The following is a 21,012-nucleotide window of genomic DNA, read 5'->3' on the forward strand; positions in this document are numbered from 1 at the left end:
CTTATATCATATACAATTTGTACCACGTACTAAATGTTACTTTAAAATTATATTTGGATAAAAAGTGTTTGTATGCCTGTGAGTTTTTTTTTTTTTTTATAAAAGGTGTACATTTTACTGTTGGCATTTAATGAGATTAAATTGTTAGATACAAATTTATTTATTTTTATTCAATAAAAGAGATATAAAATGATATTTTATTTATGTTTTTTTTATATATCATTTATTTATTTGTATGAGTTTCTTCTTCTTCTTATTATATATATAGATGAATAGTAATTATTTGACTTTTTTTTTTCTTATTAACTGCGTGTAGAGACAAATTTAATTACATTTGTTATATTATTAAGTATATAAATTATATTTTAGTTATTTTAATTTTGTATATGTTATTTTGTATTATTTATAAATTAATTTTTAACCTGGATCATTTTATTTGAATTAATGAGAATTAAAAAAGAAAAAAAAAGTGTGTATTAACTAATTTATTTATTTTAAATATTTTATAATATTAAATAAAATACAAATTATTGTAAATATTTTTTTTTGAGAAAATTTTATTTATATTAAAAAATAAAAATATTACAAATTTAATTTAATAAATAAAAATAACATCCAAGTATAAAAGGATTAGGAAAAAATGATTAAATATAATTAACATTATAAAAGTAATAATTAAAAGAACCTGAATGATATTTTCCTGATCAAAATAAAGTGATTCATTTTGGAAAATATATATAGACGAACAATATTAAATAGATTTTAGAATAAGAGCGGTCTGGTTCGGTTCGACATCGTAGGCGGCTAGGGCAGGGGTATTATTTTGCTAACTGGATATCACGGCAAAATTCTTCACTAAATCTCAGCAAAACTAAAAACAAATAAACAGGAAGATCTTCCCTTTTCTCGTCGTTTGAATCACTCTTTTCCGATTCGGATTGCGACAAATTTTAAATTTCTCCATCAAATTATATCGCGCATCCCTGCTTTGGTGGTGGTAGACTGGTATGTTTTATGGTGTACTTTGTTTGTTATAAACCTTCTATCGCTAATGCTGATGCGCTATTGACAATAATGTCTCTCCTCTTGATTCCCTTTTTTCAATAAACCCATTGTAGGATGAGTTGATTGTGTGTTTGTATTGGAGGGTTTATCAGTTTTAAGTAATTTATTGTTATGGATTCTTCCGAACAAGTTGCCAAAGACGTGAAGAGTGATGAAGAAGGATGGGGTAGTGATGATAAGAGCAAACACAGATCAAGAATGACTAGGACTAGAGACGACGATGATGATGGGGGGGACAATGTTGATAGTAGAAAGAGGTCTAGCGATGGGGATAGTAACTTTGAAGTTAGTGAGAAGTCGTTGTCGAAACAGGCTAGGACAAAACCTGAAGAGGATACATTGGGAGAGTTGAGCAGTTGGTACAATGATGGAGATCTAGAGAGTAAGAACGATAATCTAAGTTATAGAAGTGAAAGAGAAAAAGCAGGTTCAAGTTTTCTTGAACACGAGAGTTCTCAAAGCAGAAAGACATACAAGCATGATGGAGAGAATGAAAAGATAGAGGATAGAGATTCAAGATCAAGTGAAAGGAGAGAATATAGCCGTGAAAAGGAAAACGATCATTCTGAGCAAGGGAGAAACTCTAGGAGAAGATGGGATGAGCCAGAGAACAACTGGGAACCTGAAGAAGAAATAAGTGGTTCAGATTCAAAGGTCAACAGAAGTTCTAGATCCCGTGAAAGGGATGATAGAGGTGCAGATGGTGAATTAGAGAAGTCACAGTTAGAATATGAGCAAGAAAGTTCTTTGAAGCGGGGAGATATTGAAAGTGATGATAGAGTGAAATCAAGAGTTGATAGCAGGGCTGACTGGGAATTGCATAAGCGAAGTCATGATAGGATTGGCGGCAGAAAAGAAGGAATCAGAAGTGAGGCTGTGAAAACGTCATCAAAGTATGGAATTTCAAGTGATAACTACGATGTGATAGAGATCCAGACAAAGAAGCCGGAGGACAGAATTGGCAAACCGGATATATCTGCAACATCATCTATGGATGTTGATAATGGCATTGACAGTCAATCAGGCAAAGCAAAAAGCCAACAGATTTCTGCTAGTGTCATTCACGAGTCATCTCCCTTCAATAGAGCTCCTCGCCCACAAGGAGGTAGAGGATGGGGAAGGCCTCCTGCCAGAGATTCTCAACCAATTGGAATTTCAATTCCTTTGATGGCTCCCCCTTTTGGACCACTTGGAATGTCACAACTGAATCCTCCCATTTCCATTTCCCCTGGTATATTCCTTCCACCTTTTGCACCACCTGTTGTCTGGCCCGGGCCTCGAGGAGTTGAAATGGGCATGTTAGGTGCCCCACTTGTTATGCAATCCCCAGGACATGTATATCCACCCAATATTGGAACCCCACAGGCTCTTTCATATTCTAACCTTCCTGGTCCTGGCTTTAGTGGTGTTGTTCCAAGAGGAAGAATGCAGTCACAAGAAAAGGTCAATTGGGTGGCTCCTCCTAGAACACTTCATGGTAAAGCTCCTTCTAGAGGAGAGCAGAATGATTATTCTCAGAATTTTGTTGATACTGGGATGCACCCTCAGAATTTTATCAGGGAATTGGAGCTAACCAGTGTTGTTGAAGACTATCCTAAGCTTCGAGAGCTTATACAAAAGAAGGATGAGATTGTGGCTAATTCCGCGGCTCCTCCTATGTATTTTAAGAGTGACCTGAGGGAATTTGAGCTGTCACCGGAATTTTTTGGAACAAAGTTTGATGTTATTCTTGTGGACCCTCCTTGGGAGGAATATGTTCATCGAGCTCCTGGTGTTACGGACCACATGGAGTACTGGACATTTGAGGAAATTATGAATCTTAAGATTGAGGTACTTTTCTTTACACAATGCTAATGTCAGTCAATTTAGATATAACAATCATCTCCTTATACTAGCTTAAGCATTTGATGGTGCTATGACTTTTAATCAACATGACTAAGATAGTTCTGTTATTCAAAACTTGTAAATTCAAGGTCACCAAAATCCATTTTACTTGGACCTTGTTTAATCTAGGGTCTTTGAATAACTAAGTGGTTATTTTCATGTAGGTTACTGAAATTCAGGTTATTAGAGTAAAAAGACATTAGGAGTATAAATATATGTTGAAAAATTATATATTATATATATTTTTTTAGCGAAAAGGTGTTTTGGTTGAGAATGATGTGATTGTTAAGTATATTGTTCATTTGATATTGAGTTATTAGAATTCTCCAATTACTCACATCAAACAAGCCCTTGAAATTTGTGCTGAATATTTATGCAGGCAATAGCTGACACGCCTTCTTTCCTTTTCCTGTGGGTTGGTAATGGTATCGGCCTAGAGCAAGGCCGGCAATGTCTAAAGAAGGTAGTTGGTGGTTTCACCTTGTCCTCCCCTTGGTTTTCCTTGTACTGTTTATCATACTTGATTACATTGTGTTTTTTCTAGTGGGGATTTCGAAGGTGCGAGGACATATGCTGGGTAAAGACCAACAAGACTAATGCTACTCCTGGCTTACGCCATGACTTTCATACTCTGTTTCAACGATCCAAGGTTAGTGGTTCTATCGATGCATCTTGGAGCTCTTTTTTCTTTTTAAACGTTGAACTTCCATTAAAAACCACAACACAACGCCAGAGTCACATCGGTTGTTGAAATATGATTTGACATCAAACAAGGCCTTCATCATCTGGAATTTATCTAAGTCACTGATAATAACTAATTTATTTTTTCCTTATTCTATTGTTTATTATAAAAGGAACATTGCTTGATGGGCATAAAGGGAACTGTACGTCGAAGTACTGACGGTCACATTATCCATGCTAATATTGACACTGATGTAATCATTGCAGAGGAACCCCCTTACGGTCAGTACTAAGAATTGATGATAGATCTTCCAATTTATTTCGCTACTGGTTGGGAGATATGTGTATTTATTATTGATAGTGAAAAATGCAGGTTCAACTGCAAAGCCAGAAGATATGTACAGAATAATTGAACACTTTGCACTTGGCTGCAGAAGGCTTGAGTTGTTTGGTGAAGACCACAATATAAGAGCCGGATGGCTCACTGTTGGTAAAGGTTTATCCTCTTCCAATTTTGATTCCAAGGTATATTATATATTCATTTGATCATATTGCTGTATATTGAGCTTATTTTGATTTCTGTTAAACATAGCAAATGTAGATTTTGTTTTTTTATCTTCATCAAAATTGATAACTCTATTGTTTTGTCAAACAGTAAAGTAAACACAAATCATTGCCATTAGGGTTTGGGTTTCTTTTCTGGCATTTACTAAATTCAAAATGAATGCATTGTCAGGCTTTCACCAAGACCTTTTCGGATAAGGACGGAAAAGTGTGGCAAGGAGGAGGAGGGCGAAATCCACCACCAGAGGCACCTCATCTTATTTTGACAACTCCTGATATTGAAGCTCTTCGGCCCAAGTCACCAATGAAGAATCAACTACAACTGCAACAGCAGTCAGCTTCCATTTCAATCAACACTGTTAACTCGGTCAACAATAAAAGGCCTGCTACCGTAAATTCTCCCTTTCATGGAGGGGATTTGAGTTCTGATGCCTCTAGTGCAAATCTCTTTGCTCCACCACCTCCATGGGTTAACTCTGGAATGGACGTTTTCAAAGGAAATTTGGGGCCATATGGTGGTGTCCCACTTTATGGGCAGCAGCAGCCACAGCAACCAAATGCCCCAGAGTATTGAGGAATTAATTTATTGTGACTCAATTGACTGATGACTATATCATGTTATTCAATTTATCTGGTTGTCTTTATTTGGTTTAGGCCATTGGCCAAAGTAAAGTAGTTGAAAGCTAATGAATTTATTCCATTGAATTTTAAACAATAAAAACTGACAGAGAGTGATTGGAAGGTGGATGTTCTTATGCTGTACACAGTTTACAACAGATTTCAAAAAAGACTACAAACTCAATTGCATATGTTTTTTACCCTTGTTATGAGTAATTGTGTGAACATAACAACAAAAAGGGGAAATAATTTTTTTTTTTTTAAATGTTGGCATCACACATCATTTTCGTACTTTTGGGATGGAGGTGTCGACAGTACATCAGCCTCTTGAGCAGGATCAGTTAGTGCCTTAGTTTGTGGGTCGGACTGCTCCGATTCTAAAGTAGTAGGAATGTTGCCTGTCAGCTGTTGTTGAGATGATGACAATGATTTCAACTGCTCTTCTGTTATCTTCAAGTAATCTTCACTTGAGTAGGCTTGAGCACCATCTGCAAATAAGCATACAATCAAGATAAATTTTCATCCATCGTTTAGTATTTGTTTCATGTTGGATTCAAACATTGAATCGAAGTTGAATTTTTCTTTAACTTTTGTCTTGTTGGAGTCAAAACCTGTTTTGTTCTCATTTTCATAACAAAATGATTAGGCATTATAGCAACAGATGTCTATTATATATAATCATCATAAACTGGAATTCTTCAAAAAAAGACTGACTTGGATCAGATGAAGTGTTTGGGTTTGATGAAGAAGTATAGATGTTCTTCTTCTGCTGCTGCTGCGGCTTGGGATCTTGGAAATCATCTAGACCAATCTCTCTCTCAAGTGTGCTTTTGAATTCCCTTGAGACATCCTACAAACAACAATTGAAACTAACTTGAATCCATCAATGAATGAATTCAAGAGTCGATTTGCTTTATTTTACTACCTGCAACTCTCTAATTGTGGGTTGAAATGCACGCAGAGTCTTCCCCAAATTCCTAGCAACCTGCACCATCATCATCATAATTTCATTGAATGACCCTTTAACCTAATTTCAGAAAACTTGAACAAAATATATATATATATATATATATATATACCTCAGCAAGACCTTTGGGACCAAAGACCAACAAAGCCACCACTCCAATCACGAGGGCTTCAGGTGCTCCAACTCCAAAGAGAGAAGCGTACACGCCCACGCCCTCATTTCTTTTACATTTTCCCTTCTTCCTCTCTACCAAAACAATAATGATCGATTCCCCAAATTCAAATCCCAAACACTAAACAAATTACCCGAATACAAAACCATCAAGAGAGAGTGTACCCATTTTTGCATATTGTTTGGGAATTGAAACACCGAGATTCCTCCTCAGTCCATTCCAAGAAGAGAATAAGTTCAAACCCGGTAGAGGATTCCATTTGAATGAGTAAGAGTTTTGAGATTTGGCGTGGAAAATTACACAAGGAGCGCAGAGGGTTGTACTTCTATCCTTCCTGAGAGTAGAAGATGAATAAGTCCACAAGCTAGAAGAAGCAGCGGCCATTGAAGAAGCAATCATTTGCTAAATGATAGGCCACAAATTTCGCTTCAGTTCGAAGCCCCACTGAGTCATGGACTGCAAGGATATGGTTCTTCTCACATTCTGCTAAATCCCACAGACATTTCCTACATCAATATTGCCTTTCCTTTTAATTATTATTATTATTATTATTATTATTTTAAATAATTTATTTCGAATATTAATATTTGATTCTATTTCTTGTGAAATTTAACAAAATGATTCAAATAATTACTTCTTTTTTTTTTACCTTAAACCCTAATAAAGTAAAAAATGACCTCGCGTGACAAAATGGATATTTTCGTCTGATATAATATTTTTGTAAATTTTATTAAGCCAGACATATGTATTTTTCAAAATAATGTCATTATTAAGGTTATCTGTCAAATTTCCCCTATTTCTTAGTCTCAAAAACATACTTTAATTATATATATTTTTACTGTTTATACTTTAATTAATTACGGTTAGATTGTAATTATTTCTCAGACCTAATTAATTAATTGTGAATATGTGAAAAAATATATTCTTCAAACTTAAGAGATGCTAAAGGATATATATAGTTTGATACTTGATACAAATTATATAATGTATAAATTGTATAGAATATAAATTGTAATTAGGTATAAATATTATATGGTAGTATAAGTGGTAGGTTATTGATGTTTGATATAAATTATAAGAAATAGTATAAGTTATATATGATTTATAATTTTATGTTTAGATGTAGTATAAAAATGTAGTATAAATTGTATAAATATGAATTTAAAATTATTAGTATTATTATTGTAATCCCCGTGAAATTATTTCCCCTTTCGATCCGTCCCCGTAACTTAGCACGTGTCGAGTGATGCGTCGGGAGAATCTCGGGGTGACTCGATTTCGATGTGTTTCAACATTGGTTTGTGTGTCAAATATCTTTTTTATAATAAAACATTATTTTAATTTTTTTTAAAATACCTAGGAGTTTTTGAAATTAACTATGTAAAAATAATTAATTTTATTCAAATTTTAATAATCGGGAGATTTATTGTAATCAAATGATAATTTGATTGAAATCCGATTTAAATTAATTAAACATAATTAATCTATAGATTATTTATTAATAAAAATAGAGTCGCCAAATGTTTTTAGAAATATCAGTAAAATGTACGTGTATAAACGTACTTTACACCAGAGTTTTCATAAGAAGTTCGTTATTTGGTTACGCTCAGGAAAGAGATTTCGCACTATGTCATATGTGCCTATTGAAAACGGTTTTATTCATAAAGTAAAAGTTTGGCTATTACAAGTTTTATTTATAACATTTATTTCATTTAATTAGTAGTTTGGAGGTCCTAAACAATGATAAATTTAGATTACGTAAATAATTGTACAAAATTATTTAGAAGTGTGTACCTACAATTTCATTGATATAAGATTAAGTATAAGACCTTAGAATATCAGAAAAATGTATTAGAATTTAAAAATAAATTCCAAAGGGGCCTTAGTCAAAATATTTGTGTGGGAAATATTCTGAAAATATTAAAAAATCATATTTTGACCTTACGGAATTATTTAAAAATGAATTGGGGTTCTAAAGTTACAAAAATAATTTTGGATTTTGAAAAGTGGAACCAAACAGGCCTTAGGACAAGAGTCCTAGGGCTTGAGTCCATTTTTACGGGTCTAGGCTTGGTCTAGATTGAGGGTGGTCTAGATTAGGTCTCGGGACACTCGGTCAAGGGATCGGAGGGTTCGACCCTGGGGTTTGGGATGCTTGGTCCTGAACTCGGATTGTTCAGTCCTAGGTCCGGGAGTCTCAATCCCAAATTTAGCTTCTCGGTCGTGGGACCTGGGAGTCTCAGCCCCAGGTCAGACCTTTCGGTCCTAGGTGAGAATCCTCGGTCAGAATTCTTGGTCCTTGCTCAATAAAACCAGTCCTTGGGCTCGGTCCTAATTCAATAACACCGGTCATCGAGATCGATCCTAGGTCGATTTTCTCGGTTCTTGGTCTCGGTCAGGACCAAGGATTCTCGATCCTACTTTACGGTCACAATCCTATAAGACTCGGTCGCCGAAGATCGAATGTTCTTCATTTGGTATGAAGAGTTGCATGTTTATAAATTTTAATACAAATAATGAAAACATGAACTATAAGCGGCAAACAACTTATATGGATATAGGGACCATAACCCTATCCCAAAACCCGATCAATCGAGCTCTATAATGATCAATTTCTCAACTCGATTTTTAGGGTAAGAATTGAGAGCTTTTGATTTAGGTCATCTTAAAGCCTAATTCTTGTTCTAACAACTTTAAAATGATGTTTATATTCTAACACAATCAAAACAAGAACATCAATCAAACTCCTGTAACAATTTTTAAAACTGAAATTCTAACTCAATTTTTTTGAAAATTCAGTTGGATCAAACATGATCGGGATATTGATTTTATGATTTAGAAATCATCCTAACATGTTAGGTAGTTAATTGAATCAAAATTCCAACTTAAAATCTTAAGAACACTAAATTCAAAATTTCCAAAATTTTTAAATCGAATTTGTTTTTTTTTATTAAGGTTGATTTGATGAAATTTCTTTCGACAGAAAGCTTAGAAATCATCTAGAAAATGATTTCAACTAAAGAAAACACGAAACTGAACCCTAAATATGATAAACTCGATTGAACTTGGAAAAATCCAATTTTGAATCACAATTCAAATTATATATGAACTGGAAGTTTACTAGTGATCGGAGAACACTCCAATGATGTGTGTGAAGTTTTCCCAAGCCCTAGATCGAAGCTTAGATCGTCGGAGAAGTTTCTTAAAAAACCAGTCGTCGGAGATTCTTGGTAGATCTTCAATCAGTCTGTAATTTGTGATGTTTGTTCGATGGATTGGAAGAAGAATAGCTAAATACTATTTATACCCGAGCTGAGTCGGTTTCATTGAATTCAACTTCAATTTGGCTTTCGAAGTTCTTTTTCAACGTTTCTATTTTGTCCTTTACAACCTGGGTTTATGGTAACTTTTGAATTCTTACCTTAGGGGTACTGATTGCGAGGAGGAGACTGTTGGAATTTTAAACTAGTTCTATAAATTCCATTAATGAATGGAAATTAGAATATGGATAATAAAATCAAATCAAATTTACATGAAATTCAAACGTGAATTAAAGGGTGAAATTTGATCCAAATGTATAATTTAAATCAATTAATTTAAATTAATTGATCTAAAATGCCTTGATGACCAATTAACAAAATGTTGTTAATTTGTAGTGTAACTTACATGAGTTTGTTATTATTATTATTATTTGTTATGATAATTTATATTATTATTAACAAATTAGAAAACCATGTAATGTTAGTATTGAATTGTAAATGCCTTAATTGTTTTGGCAAACAATTACTCTATAATGAAGAGAAAAACGTTAAGGTAATGAAGAGGCAGACAATGCCAACCGTTGGATCAAATGATGATTTTATTTAATGGTTTAACTTTCAACAATATAAGACCACTCATCTCTAATCAAAAACAACTTCTTCATTTTCATTCTTTTCTCACTCTAGAATTCCAAAAGTCTTCTTCTTGTTTTGTGAGTGTTCTTCGAGTTCTGTGTTCGATTTTTCCGTTGAAACCCGGTGATAGTACAGGTACTTTGTCAAGCTCGTTGTGTAGTGATTCCGGTGCTGAATCACTACTAGATTCGTTGTATCCTGGGAGACAGCCATCTGTGATAAGCTCTAGCACACGGGGAGACGGTGAAACTGTTTTAAGGGAAATGTGTCTAACACATGCCTCGAATCAACCATCAAATACGGTGATATTGTTCTTCGTATATCTTATTTCATTTTTATTTATTTGTAACATCGTATGTATATATATTTTTCTGTTATTTCAAGACATTATTTCTAACAATCTTAAAACATTTTCTTTGTGCTAAGCTATTTAAGAGCTTGCACCATTGAGTATATTTTTTGTCTTTGATGTTTCAGAAATACGAGTCGCGGTGTTGCGGAAGAGATGATGTTCATTTCGAAAAAATGAAAAAGATTCATCTTAAGGAATCAACAAATAAAGATAAGTCTTTATTGCATATAAATATGTTTGATTATTAACACATATGTTCTTATGCTGTTAAAGCTTAGTTTTATAAGCTAATATATTTTGATATGAAAATTTTCTCAAGAAACATTAATTTGTATATTCATTATACAAATGTTATATAGAAAATAAATTAGAACACAATAATTTAATTTGTTCTAGTCTTATTTAAAGATTTGTTTGGTTATTAAAATTATTAATAATAATGAATGAAAATAAGAAAGTAATTAATATGTTAGCTTTCAATTTTTATAAAATTTATGGTGTTAAAATTAATTATAATTGAAACATATGGTTTCAATAAATAAAGAGAGCTGATATCTTTATTTATACATTGTTTTATATATTACATTTTATTATGGTAATAAGTTATGATTTTAAATGGGTATATATTCATTGTTTGACAAGAGTTTAAGTCAAAAAGAAGAGAAAATTAAGTTTCTCTAAAAAGAAGACAAAAGGTCATAAAAGCGGTACAACAATGAAATGACGCATTGGTGTAGTGGTTCAAATTTTAGACGCAATGGTGCGTGATGGAAGGGAGGTCCCCTGTTCAAATCCAACTGATAAGATGATTTCTTTTGTAGAAATCAAACGTGATAAAATGACATTAGTCATTTACGTTGATTTCTTTTATAGAAATCGGACGTGATAAAATGACACTAGTCATTTACGGTGGAACCATTCAAATTTCTTGTATAGAAATTATTAGATGAATGGAGCCAATGATTTCTTTCATAAGAAATCTGATGTGTTATAAAATGAAACCATTCAAATTTCTTGTGTAGAAATTATGAGATGAATGGATAGTCAATAATTTCTTGATAGAAATTAGACTAGTTAAAATAACTTGTACTCAATAATTTCTTGGTAGAGATCAGACTTTTAAAATGACTCTATCATTGATGTTGGAGATGAATGAGGTCGATAATGATTTCTTATATTCTAATTAAAATATAAAATTATTTAAAATGTATATTAAAAATGGTTATATATAATTACAATATTATAATTAAATAAAATATATTTAAGATATTATATAATAAAATTATATATAATATTAATAAAGGGTATAATAAAAAATTAAAAATTAAGTGATATAAGAATAATGTTATACTTAAGACTAGTTAATATTTTATACTAAATTTGATTTATAAATTATATTGGGTATAAATTTATATAGATAGTAAAAATATAACTTATATTATATAATAGTGTTATACATATTTGTATCACAATCAAACATTACCTTAGATATGATATTAAATGTATTTTAAGGGTAATTTTTTATATTTCAATTTGTTGAGTTTTAGAAAAAAAAAAATATTGCATTATTAAATATTATTTCAATACAAAATAAATAAATATTTTAAACAAGAGATAAAGATATATAAAAAAGATAAGAATGCAAGAAACATGTATTCTGCTCCCTCTTGACTTTTGACAATGAAAAAAAAATAACACCAATAATAGATTTATGAGTGTTAATAAATTCTTATTAATTACCCATTTAAAATATAACCAAAAATCAAGTTTTATGTTTCGCCTATTTTTCTTAGTATAAAAATTATGATTACTTATTTTAGAAATTAATATATAATAGTAATATTATTATGATTACTTCTTTTGGAAATGAAAATATAATAATAATAACTATTCCTAATAAATAAAGAAAAGGATTAAAATGAAATCTAATACAATAATGAATACAGCAACAATTGCATTCAATTTGGTTTTAAAAATTTACAAATGTTAATGTAAAAAATATTACTACCTGTCAATATACATTAAACACAAAAACATTGACAATTTAAATTGAGACAAAATGTTAACTATTTAATTATTTTTATAGTTTTGAAAATCTTAATCTTTATGATTTTAATTGTTTAAAAAACTATTTAAAACTTATTTATTTACATAAATCGAATTAATTTATACCATGTAACAGCTAATTATATACATAATTTGATTTAAATTTGTTATTTTTATAATTCTCAATACATTATATTTCAAAATTTATTTATTTTAAAAATATTCTTGATATCATATTTGGATTATATTCCATATATAACAATATATTTTATTAAATCTAGACTTAAAGTTTAAGACTGTTTTTTCCTCAAATGTTAAAAGAGTATTATTATTATTTAATTAATGAGAAATTGTCAAAGTTCCTATAATATTTGTTAATTAACCTCAAAAGTTTTAAAATTCAAATAAATATTATTGAAATAAAATATTTAATCAATCTTTTGATTTAGTTAATTTTTAATAATTTTAGAATTATTTAAATAATTTTAAATAATCTGCCCAAAACTTATTAGATCGTGAAAATGGAGCGCAGCAACGGGAGCGGAAGACTAAATTAGAGTTTTTGAAATCAAACGGCTATTAGAGTGTATCGTTTCGCCTCTTATTATCTTCAAACTGCGCAGCTTTCTTTCTCTCTCTCTATCAAAAATCAAGATCTTCTATGGCTTCTATTTCCGAAGAATCAAGTCATAACAATTCCAAGACGCCATCTAAACCATCGCGGATGATCAGAATAGTTGGAAAAGTTAAGGGTTTCACAGATCTAGAAAATGGACTTCAAAGCGAAAGACCATTGCCGTGGATTTCCGTTAGCAAGACAGATGACAATGATACCTCCGATGGAGTAGTGATCTCTTTCCGCGATCAATCTGGCAGGTAAGATTGCTAACCTAGGACTATTTTCTACTTACTGATTAATGTGATAATCTTTAAAATCATACTACATGTTCTTGAATAGATAGGTTTAAAGTTATTAAATTCTTTGTTCCCTTTATGCTTTTTTTAATTTTCGCCTTTTGTGAGTATCTGTTTGATTATTGATTTATTTTGCATTTCCAGCTTTAAAGAGTCAATCAAGCTGGACCACTGCTATGAACAAGACGTGGGAAATGAAGATATGTTTGTAAAAGAAATTAAGCCTTTAGTTTCAGAAGTATTTGATGGTCAAAAGTCTACAGTTATAGCATTTGGAGCTAGAAGCAGTGGCAAGACTTACACAATTCAGGTGTTTATATTGTTTTTATAGACATGCTAGATTTTTTCCAACAATCATTCATGTGCTTACTCTGTTAGCTTCTGTTGATTTTTTAGGGTTTTGAGGAAAATCCTGGTTTAGCAGCCTTAACAATGGCTGAAGTTCTCTTGATGGCCGAGAAAACTGGAAATCTTGTTGCCGTGTCTTACTATGAGGTATTGCAAGATCATGTATACGATCTTCTACAGACTGGCCGACCAGAAATTCAAGTGTTCGAAAATGCCCAAGGCAAAATTCAGTTCAAGGGGCTTTCACAGGTAAGTAGTATTCATGTGGTTTTATTTAGTTGTCAGTTGTTTGATTATCTATCTAATGTTTCTTTATTCTACAGGTCAATATCACATCATTTTCTCAGTTTAAGAAGTTATATTTTACGGGCATTGTCCCTCGCAAAACACAACAAAAAGTGCCATTAGAGCTGCCACAAATGAGTCATAAGGTTCTAGTTGTTCTTATTTCCTCTGTTGATGAGAACTCAGCCAATAAGCCAATTGGAAGGATAAACTTTGTTGATTTAGCAGGTTTGGATTTGTGAAATATTGTGGTATCTTTTCATTTCCCTTTCGAGATATCTTCCTGTAATTATTCTTACGGTCTGTTCACCTTCTTCGTTAGGTTATGAGGATGCTAGAAGAAAGAGTTCTTTGGGTGTCAACAATGTTGATAGTACTAGAATTAACAAGTCTTTATATGCTCTGCTTAAAGTTTTATACTCTTTAAATGCCAATGAAATCCGAGTTCCATATCGAGAAAGCAAACTGACTCGTGCATTACAAGATTCCCTTGGTAGGAATAATAAAGTGTTGATGATCACTTGCTTGGTAAGTTCTTTGTTGATCATAGTATATATCTTTAATTGACTCTGTTTTTATTTCTATTGTTTTCTGATAATTTGGTTGAAAACAGAACCCGTTTTTTTGCCATGACTCTTTACATGCCATGATTTCGGTTTCCCGATGTCGGGTTGTAAATCGAGTGGTCGCTGAATCTACAAAGACAGTAGGAAGTGTGTCCAAGCAACCAGTGGTCGCTGAATCTACAAAGACAGTAGGAAGTGTGTCCAAGCAACCAGTGGTCACTGAATCTACAAAGACAGTAGGAAGTGTGTCCAAGCAACCAGTGGTCGCTGAATCTACAAAGACAGTAGGAAGTGTGTCCAAGCAAAGAGTGGTCGCTGAATCTACAAAGACAGTAGGAAGTGTGTCCAAGCAACCAGTGGTAGCTGAATCTACAAAGACAGTAGGAAGTGTGTCCAAGCAACGAGTGGTCGCTGAATCTACAAAGACAGTAGGAAGTGTGTCCAAGCAACGAGTGGTCGCTGAATCTACAAAGACAGTAGGAAGTGTGTCCAAGCAACCCGTGGTCGCTGAATCTACAAAGACAGTAGGAAGTGTGTCCAAGCAACGAGTGGTTTCTGAATCTACAAAGACAGTAGGAAGTGTGTCCAAGCAACCAGTGGTTTCTTCATCCAGTAAAGGAAAGATTGGGAGTCTTACATTAAAGAAGCAAATCAATTCTCAATCATACAACTTTGAGAAGAAGGCTAATTCTACAATTAAAGGAAGGTATAATGTTACTGCTCTTGCGATGATATAACGTTACTACAATTTGAATTCTCTCTAGAAATTGACTTGCCTGCTCCTTTTTTCATTACAGGAGACTTTTTAGTGAAGGCAAAGCTACGACGAATACTAATAAGGTGACGATGCCCATTTTCATGTCATCTCAATCGACATTTTTGACAGAACATCATTTAGTAAAAGTTCTATCTCGCAGTTCATTTAGATTCACTACTCAAGCTAGAGGCTATTTTTCTAGATCTTTGATGAGTCCATAATTTGGCAAAAGAAGTCTTTTGTTCTTCTCTTTCGAAATGAATGTAGGGCCCCTTCACGTGAGTGAGCAAGAACTAAATTAGTTGTGATCAATGCAGGAAAATGTTTCGTTGAACATGACAACTTCAGATGAACAACAAGCACCTGCAATAACAGTCTTTGATTCAACAAGTGCCTCCATCTTGAACAAAGTATAGTAGCACTGACAAATAATAATAATCTCATCCCATTAATAATATTTTGTTATATTCTGATAGTTTATTGAATTATCTCTTTGCAGGATGAACCAGTTTCAGTAGTTACTTTAGATGATCCTACTCCTGAAAATGAGGTATGATATATGAAAATATGTAACTATATATTTTGTTAGCTTGGAATGGTTTTCAACATACAGCCAAATGCTCTGCTTGTATCACCAAATAAAGACGCATTTATGAAAATGTGTAACTATATATTTAATGTCTAACTTATGCTTTATAGGCTTTAACCTAATAACTTGGCTGCCTAAAGTTTTTTTATGAATTTTTCAGGATAATTCTCAGAAGGCGGAGATTAGTCATCTAGAAGTCACTCCCAAGATTAAATGCAATAATAATTCATCGATTCTTCCGGAAGAAGGTCTACATTCACCATTGATGAGAACCCAAAAAGTTGTATTTTTTCCTATCTTGTTCATTTCATTTATAAAGATAAATTGCAGGTGAATTTATTACTAATAAGGAAGAAGAAACAAGTTTAGTCATGAATGAAGATGGATCACCATCTCTTAGTTCTCTAATAGAGAACCTGTCCAATACATTGAAGGCCCTTGATTCTACTACAACTCCACTAGAAATTAAGATGCCATACAAGATCAATACTGTATCAAGTATATATACAGATGCTATGGAACCTAAAACCCCTGTTTTTCAACAAAATTCCATATGCAAAGGGAGTTTGACTAATAATAGTCCTTGGGGAAGGTTAAGTGCTCGTAGCACAGGAATGAAAGTAATCTCTCTTTCTCTCCTCTCACTTGTTACTTTTACGGGTTTTTTTCTTATCTCACTTTTATTACTGCTCTTTTATTGCAGGAAGTCCTTGTTGATGAGTACCTCAATTTCTTAAACACTGCAAGCAAGTATGTATCTTCATTAGTAGCAGATCTCAAGTATTCTGATGGGAGCTCATTGATTATTGTTATGGAAATTTATTTCATATGACATTATTTAATATTTTGTTATTTTTTAAACTTTATTGATAACACACTTGTTTTTTTTTTAACAGGGAGGAACTGAAAGGGTTACAGGTGAGAGCATTATCAAATATTCAAACAAACATTTCATTAGTCATTTTCATGTATTGATATAGCTGTGTCAATATTGTTGTATTTTTCTAAAGGGTATTGGTGAAAAGAGGGCAACCTACATTCTTGAACTTCGTGAAGAGTCTCCGGAACCTTTCAAAGATGTAAACACACTTGCCCATCTATTTAAGTGTTTTCTCATGTTTTTTGTACGTAAATATTCTTATTAGTCAACTGATGTGTGAACTCGCCCGTGCAGCTTGAAGATTTGGAGAATATTGGACTTTCAACTAAACAGGTGTAGTTAAGATGACTTTTTCCTCCTTTCATATTTCAATGATGATAAGATAATTTATTTTCAAAAAATGATGATTATTAGCTCATTCGTCTCCATTCTATGTTTTTTCTTGACAGGTAACAAACATGATGAAAAAAATGGCAGGAGAGATTTTCAGTTAGTTTTTTTTTTTAATCAAGTTAGAATAGTGGCTATGGGATTTGTTTTGTTGGCAACTTCAAGTTGCCATTGTTAAAAAAAATATTTACTCTCTCCATTGGGTTGTTTGCCACTCTACTAAGAGATAATGATTGATGTATTCTATATGAAATTTATTAACTCTCTTGATGCATTTTCTTTTATCAAAAAAAAGTTAATAATAGAACAGGAGACAGTAAAAAAACAAAGGACAGGCCTGAACATGAAATGTCAATCAAGACTTTAGGAAAGTCATTTTTGCTTCATTGAAGGAGAGATTGCATCTCAGGAAGCATCCTCTTGAAATTTTGACCCTTGGAATTGGTGTTGTTGTTCTTGAGGATTCGAAAGGGCCAACAAAAGTGTCTCACTTTGACCTTGAGTTGACGTTGTCCATTGCTTTCTTCTGTTTCTTCCAATTGTTTTGTCAGCTCCTCCATCCTCTCACGTAGCCCTGTTGCCCTGCTGTCGGCTAGTTGCAGGGACTTCTCTGCTGCTGCTTGGACAGCCATGGCAGCAGAAGCAAGGTCTTCTTTCAACTTTAGCTTTCCATTTGATATATTCAAGGCTGCTTTTGTCTTTTCCAGCTCATTTTTTAGAATAGAAACCTAGTCAAATATATTTAACAGTTTTGAGCATTGGAGTTCAGTTTATAGTTTTAAATCATTAAACTATATTATGCTAAGTACTAAGCTTCATGTTGAACTAGGAAAACATCAATGATCATACTCACTTTCAACTGTACTTCATAATTTAAATCATCGGCTAAAACATTATTGGAGTTTAATAGAAAATGTGACGGAAAGTCATTTGAGTCAATTTTTAAAAATTCAGGAAGTAAAACTAGCTTTTTATCCAAGTTGAAAAATCAAATTGAGCTAATCCTTTCTTGATGTAGTACCTACATATTTAATTAACCTTGAACATGTTTACTATCCCACTAATAATACCAGGATTTTGACAGGCCCCATAACATAGCCTATTAACCTCTAACAAACATTAATCTGGTGAAGCAGAGTTTGGACAACATTAGAACAAAATAGTAAAAATTAAAGCAGCTAACAGCATCAGAAAGTTAGCATAGGCAGTAAAAACTAATTCTCTTACCAATCTATCTTGTTCATCAAGAATGCCCTTCCCAGCTTCTACTTCCAACTCACAGGCCTCCCTCCATCTTGCAGCCTCTTGTTCAGATTCTTTTATTTCTTGCACAAGTTCTTCAACCTATATTAAAGAGAACAATATAACTAATTACTTAATGAGAGTGTTTAGTGGGAAGAAAGTTGGTTAAGAGAGCACCACCACTCACGTGTTGAGCTAACAATGATTCTCTATGTTCTAGCTCTCGTATGTACATCGTGTTCTCTAGAATTGTATGAGATTGCTTCTCTGTGAGACTCTGCAAACGTTCGGTATCTGACCTGGGATTTAATGACATTCTAATTAAGAATGGAATACTTTATCAACTTTAGTATGTATTCAATTGTAAAGAACATCATAGCTCTAATAGAGGTTTATCCAATTGAGCATGACTCATGCTTCTGTAATGATAATAATACCTAGATTCCTCGAGTGACCTCCTCAACTGGCTAATTTCAAGTCGCAAATTTTTCATTATTCTCTCCATAGTTGAGGCCTGGCGGAATCATATTAAGAAGGCGAAAACATCCCATAAAGTGTCATTAAGAAACTACTAATCATATTGTATTTGGAATCATGTAGAAAACAATCTTGAGAGTTTTGGGGGAGAAGAAAAATACCAGACTAATGACCTCCTCTTCACCCTCACTACCGTCTGACTTCATACTAGCACTCGAACTTTCTGGCAACGGTTCATTAGCTCCACCCCCCATCATGAATCCGAATCCAACTCTTTGTAAGCCTCTCTCTGCTATCTGCAATATGGCTCCTCTTTTCTGATCATTGTTCCCCTTAAGTTTATTCAAATTCTTCTCCACCGCATCTTTCTCCACCAAAGCAATCCTCAGCAAGCTGTTTACGTCTCTATTCTCCTCTGTCAAACTCACTATACTAGCCTCCAATTCTTTCTTCTGCTTATTCCTCATGTCTTGATATTGACCTAATTTTCCTTCTGCAGTCTCTGCAACCTTCAAAGTCGACTTTACCATCACCAAAAATTCCCTCATTTCTTCATCCAATTCTGTTTCTTCTACATTCTGATCACCCTCGAAAACAAAATTATCCTCATCCATACTCTTAATTATCCTTATTAGACATTCCTTAACAGATTTTGTACATCCCAAACACTCTTTCAGTACCGTGGCTATCTTATTCTTATCATCAACTAACTTCTCTATTCTTTCTCCAAAAGCCACGACCTCGCGCCTAAGTCCATCATTCTCCTTAGATTCTTCATCGATCCTTTTCTCCAGCTCAATATAGCGCTCACCTGAGGATGTTTTGAGTTCGTTAAGTTCCTTAATAACAGCATCTCTCTCACCAGATATCTGCTCGACTACATTAGCTAGCTCGGCCTTTTGATTCAAATCGTCCTCCCTCTGCTTTACTAGAAGAGCGATTTTCTCCTCTGTTTCCATAGATCTAGCTTGAAAGCTCTGATAAGACATGCGAAGAGCTTCAAGTTCGAAGACGAGTGATTCATTTTTCAACTGAAGTTGGCGGAGGAGGTCGTCAGAAACTTCCTGATTTGGTCCAATATGAAGATCTTGGCCGTGGATCTTCCCGTCTGAAGATGAAGTATCGGTTGCGTCCATGGAATTGATAGTGAGAGTAGAGAGGAGGAGTTCATATTCTCGAATCAATCGAAAGATAGTGAGGTCGATCGCGAAGTTTGGGGAAGAAACGCACAACTACCAGTCAGAAAATAAAACGTGCGATGAAGAGAGTCTGTTGAAATATTTGGCGCGTAAAAATAGAGACAGATTATAATTGTGATTGAAGTTGACCACGACATAATATTCTAGTTAAAATTTATACTTTTCTTATTTTTAACAGGATGTTCAATATAAATGTTTTTTAACACAATTTCATGTAACATAATTTATTTTTTAAAAGAATAATAATTTAGTTGATAAAGTAAGTTATTTATTTGTTATAAATTATAATGACTAAATGATATAGATATAATTAAAAAAAAACTGCATAAAATTCAGAAAAATCATAAAAACATGCCTCAAGCTACCTCTACACCACCAAAAAAAACTTTGTAAGAGTATTCTAATTGTGAAAGTTGTTGCGTAGCTATTTTCTCGAATTAATAAAAAAATCAAAAGAAAATTGATGTAGATGTCATAATAATTTAGTTATGAAAATAAATATAAATTTTGAAAGAAAAACAAATCAACCGTGATGCTTTATTGATGGAAAACAAGGTTAGAAAATATTAACTCTCATTGCATAAAATTTTACTATTTTATCTTATGCCAAATATAATACCCCATAAAATAATAGGAATGAGTTTTGAGCGTATGCAAAGCAGCAAAAGCATGAGCGATTCAATTAATAATAAAAAATAGTTTTTTTTTTCTTTCAAATTCTGCACAATAAATGTTCATAATTATTGACCAACTTAAAAAAAAAAAAATATTTCCCAGCATTCAATATCTACCCTTTATTATTCTTAAATTCTATGAAAGTAAAATTTGTGTCATTGTCACCATTAATACAACTCATTCTTGTTAATGCTCATCACACTATAATACTTCTTTGGAACCAGAATAACAAGAGTAAATTTCAAATTTCAATTTTGAGATTATAAACTTAAACTTGATCAGGGAAGGTAGAGAATATTATCCTGAAGATTATGTAAATAAAAAATTATTTTTATTTTTTAATGTAATAATTATATTTTGTGTTTTATTAAATAAATATGATAAATTTTATTATTTTTATTAAAAGTAACCTAGTTTAGTCAGGTCAATAACCTATTAATCAAA

General features: G+C 32.7%; 4 protein-coding genes across 4 annotated transcripts; 2 read left to right on the forward strand and 2 right to left on the reverse strand.

The window, feature by feature from the left end:
* The first annotated feature begins 784 nt into the window (after positions 1–784).
* Positions 785–4,941, forward strand: LOC124929071 (N6-adenosine-methyltransferase non-catalytic subunit MTB-like). The gene is made up of 7 exons (XM_047469337.1): positions 785–1,005; positions 1,119–2,895; positions 3,329–3,412; positions 3,494–3,598; positions 3,804–3,912; positions 4,004–4,155; positions 4,367–4,941. The coding sequence occupies exons 2-7, from the start codon at positions 1,177–1,179 to the stop codon at positions 4,766–4,768; spliced, it is 2,571 nt and encodes an 856-aa protein (XP_047325293.1). The 5' UTR covers positions 785–1,005; positions 1,119–1,176; the 3' UTR covers positions 4,769–4,941.
* On the reverse strand, positions 4,871–6,448 carry LOC124929072 (sec-independent protein translocase protein TATB, chloroplastic-like). Its single transcript, XM_047469338.1, has 5 exons — positions 6,116–6,448; positions 5,892–6,025; positions 5,738–5,797; positions 5,527–5,662; positions 4,871–5,300 (listed from the first exon to the last, which is right to left on the reverse strand). Exons 1-5 carry the CDS (start codon positions 6,348–6,350, stop codon positions 5,086–5,088), a joined length of 780 nt encoding a protein of 259 aa, XP_047325294.1. The 5' UTR covers positions 6,351–6,448; the 3' UTR covers positions 4,871–5,085.
* Positions 6,449–12,827: 6,379 nt separating this feature from the next.
* Positions 12,828–17,239, forward strand: LOC124931936 (kinesin-like protein KIN-10B). The gene is made up of 16 exons (XM_047472524.1): positions 12,828–13,121; positions 13,305–13,470; positions 13,557–13,757; positions 13,832–14,021; positions 14,116–14,321; positions 14,407–15,065; positions 15,157–15,199; positions 15,434–15,526; positions 15,616–15,666; positions 15,866–15,953; positions 16,036–16,325; positions 16,409–16,455; positions 16,602–16,623; positions 16,716–16,784; positions 16,880–16,918; positions 17,035–17,239. The coding sequence occupies exons 1-16, from the start codon at positions 12,907–12,909 to the stop codon at positions 17,077–17,079; spliced, it is 2,424 nt and encodes an 807-aa protein (XP_047328480.1). The 5' UTR covers positions 12,828–12,906; the 3' UTR covers positions 17,080–17,239.
* LOC124931937 (uncharacterized protein At3g49055) lies at positions 17,213–19,867 on the reverse strand. Its single transcript, XM_047472525.1, has 5 exons — positions 18,856–19,867; positions 18,655–18,731; positions 18,405–18,516; positions 18,203–18,319; positions 17,213–17,703 (listed from the first exon to the last, which is right to left on the reverse strand). Exons 1-5 carry the CDS (start codon positions 19,828–19,830, stop codon positions 17,359–17,361), a joined length of 1,626 nt encoding a protein of 541 aa, XP_047328481.1. The 5' UTR covers positions 19,831–19,867; the 3' UTR covers positions 17,213–17,358.
* Between the last annotated feature and the right edge of the window lie 1,145 nt (positions 19,868–21,012).

The sequence above is a fragment of the Impatiens glandulifera genome, chromosome 3, assembly GCF_907164915.1.
Source record: "Impatiens glandulifera chromosome 3, dImpGla2.1, whole genome shotgun sequence".
Taxonomy (NCBI): Eukaryota; Viridiplantae; Streptophyta; class Magnoliopsida; order Ericales; family Balsaminaceae; genus Impatiens; species Impatiens glandulifera.

Coding starts and splice junctions, on each gene's coding strand:
- LOC124929071 (XM_047469337.1), top strand. CDS start 1,177: ATGGATTCTTCCGAACAAGTTGCCAAAGACGTGAAGAGTGATGAAGAA. Junction 2,896..3,328: donor TTATGAATCTTAAGATTGAG/GTACTTTTCTTT, acceptor ATATTTATGCAG/GCAATAGCTGACACGCCTTC. Junction 3,599..3,803: donor CTCTGTTTCAACGATCCAAG/GTTAGTGGTTCT, acceptor TTATTATAAAAG/GAACATTGCTTGATGGGCAT.
- LOC124929072 (XM_047469338.1), bottom strand. CDS start 6,350: ATGATTGCTTCTTCAATGGCCGCTGCTTCTTCTAGCTTGTGGACTTAT. Junction 6,026..6,115: donor CAAACAATATGCAAAAATGG/GTACACTCTCTC, acceptor TTGTTTTGGTAG/AGAGGAAGAAGGGAAAATGT. Junction 5,798..5,891: donor GTCCCAAAGGTCTTGCTGAG/GTATATATATAT, acceptor ATGATGGTGCAG/GTTGCTAGGAATTTGGGGAA.
- LOC124931936 (XM_047472524.1), top strand. CDS start 12,907: ATGGCTTCTATTTCCGAAGAATCAAGTCATAACAATTCCAAGACGCCA. Junction 13,471..13,556: donor GCAAGACTTACACAATTCAG/GTGTTTATATTG, acceptor TTGATTTTTTAG/GGTTTTGAGGAAAATCCTGG. Junction 15,954..16,035: donor ATCGATTCTTCCGGAAGAAG/GTCTACATTCAC, acceptor GATAAATTGCAG/GTGAATTTATTACTAATAAG.
- LOC124931937 (XM_047472525.1), bottom strand. CDS start 19,830: ATGGACGCAACCGATACTTCATCTTCAGACGGGAAGATCCACGGCCAA. Junction 18,732..18,855: donor AAGAGGAGGTCATTAGTCTG/GTATTTTTCTTC, acceptor TGATTCCGCCAG/GCCTCAACTATGGAGAGAAT. Junction 17,704..18,202: donor TTGATGAACAAGATAGATTG/GTAAGAGAATTA, acceptor ATATTTGACTAG/GTTTCTATTCTAAAAAATGA.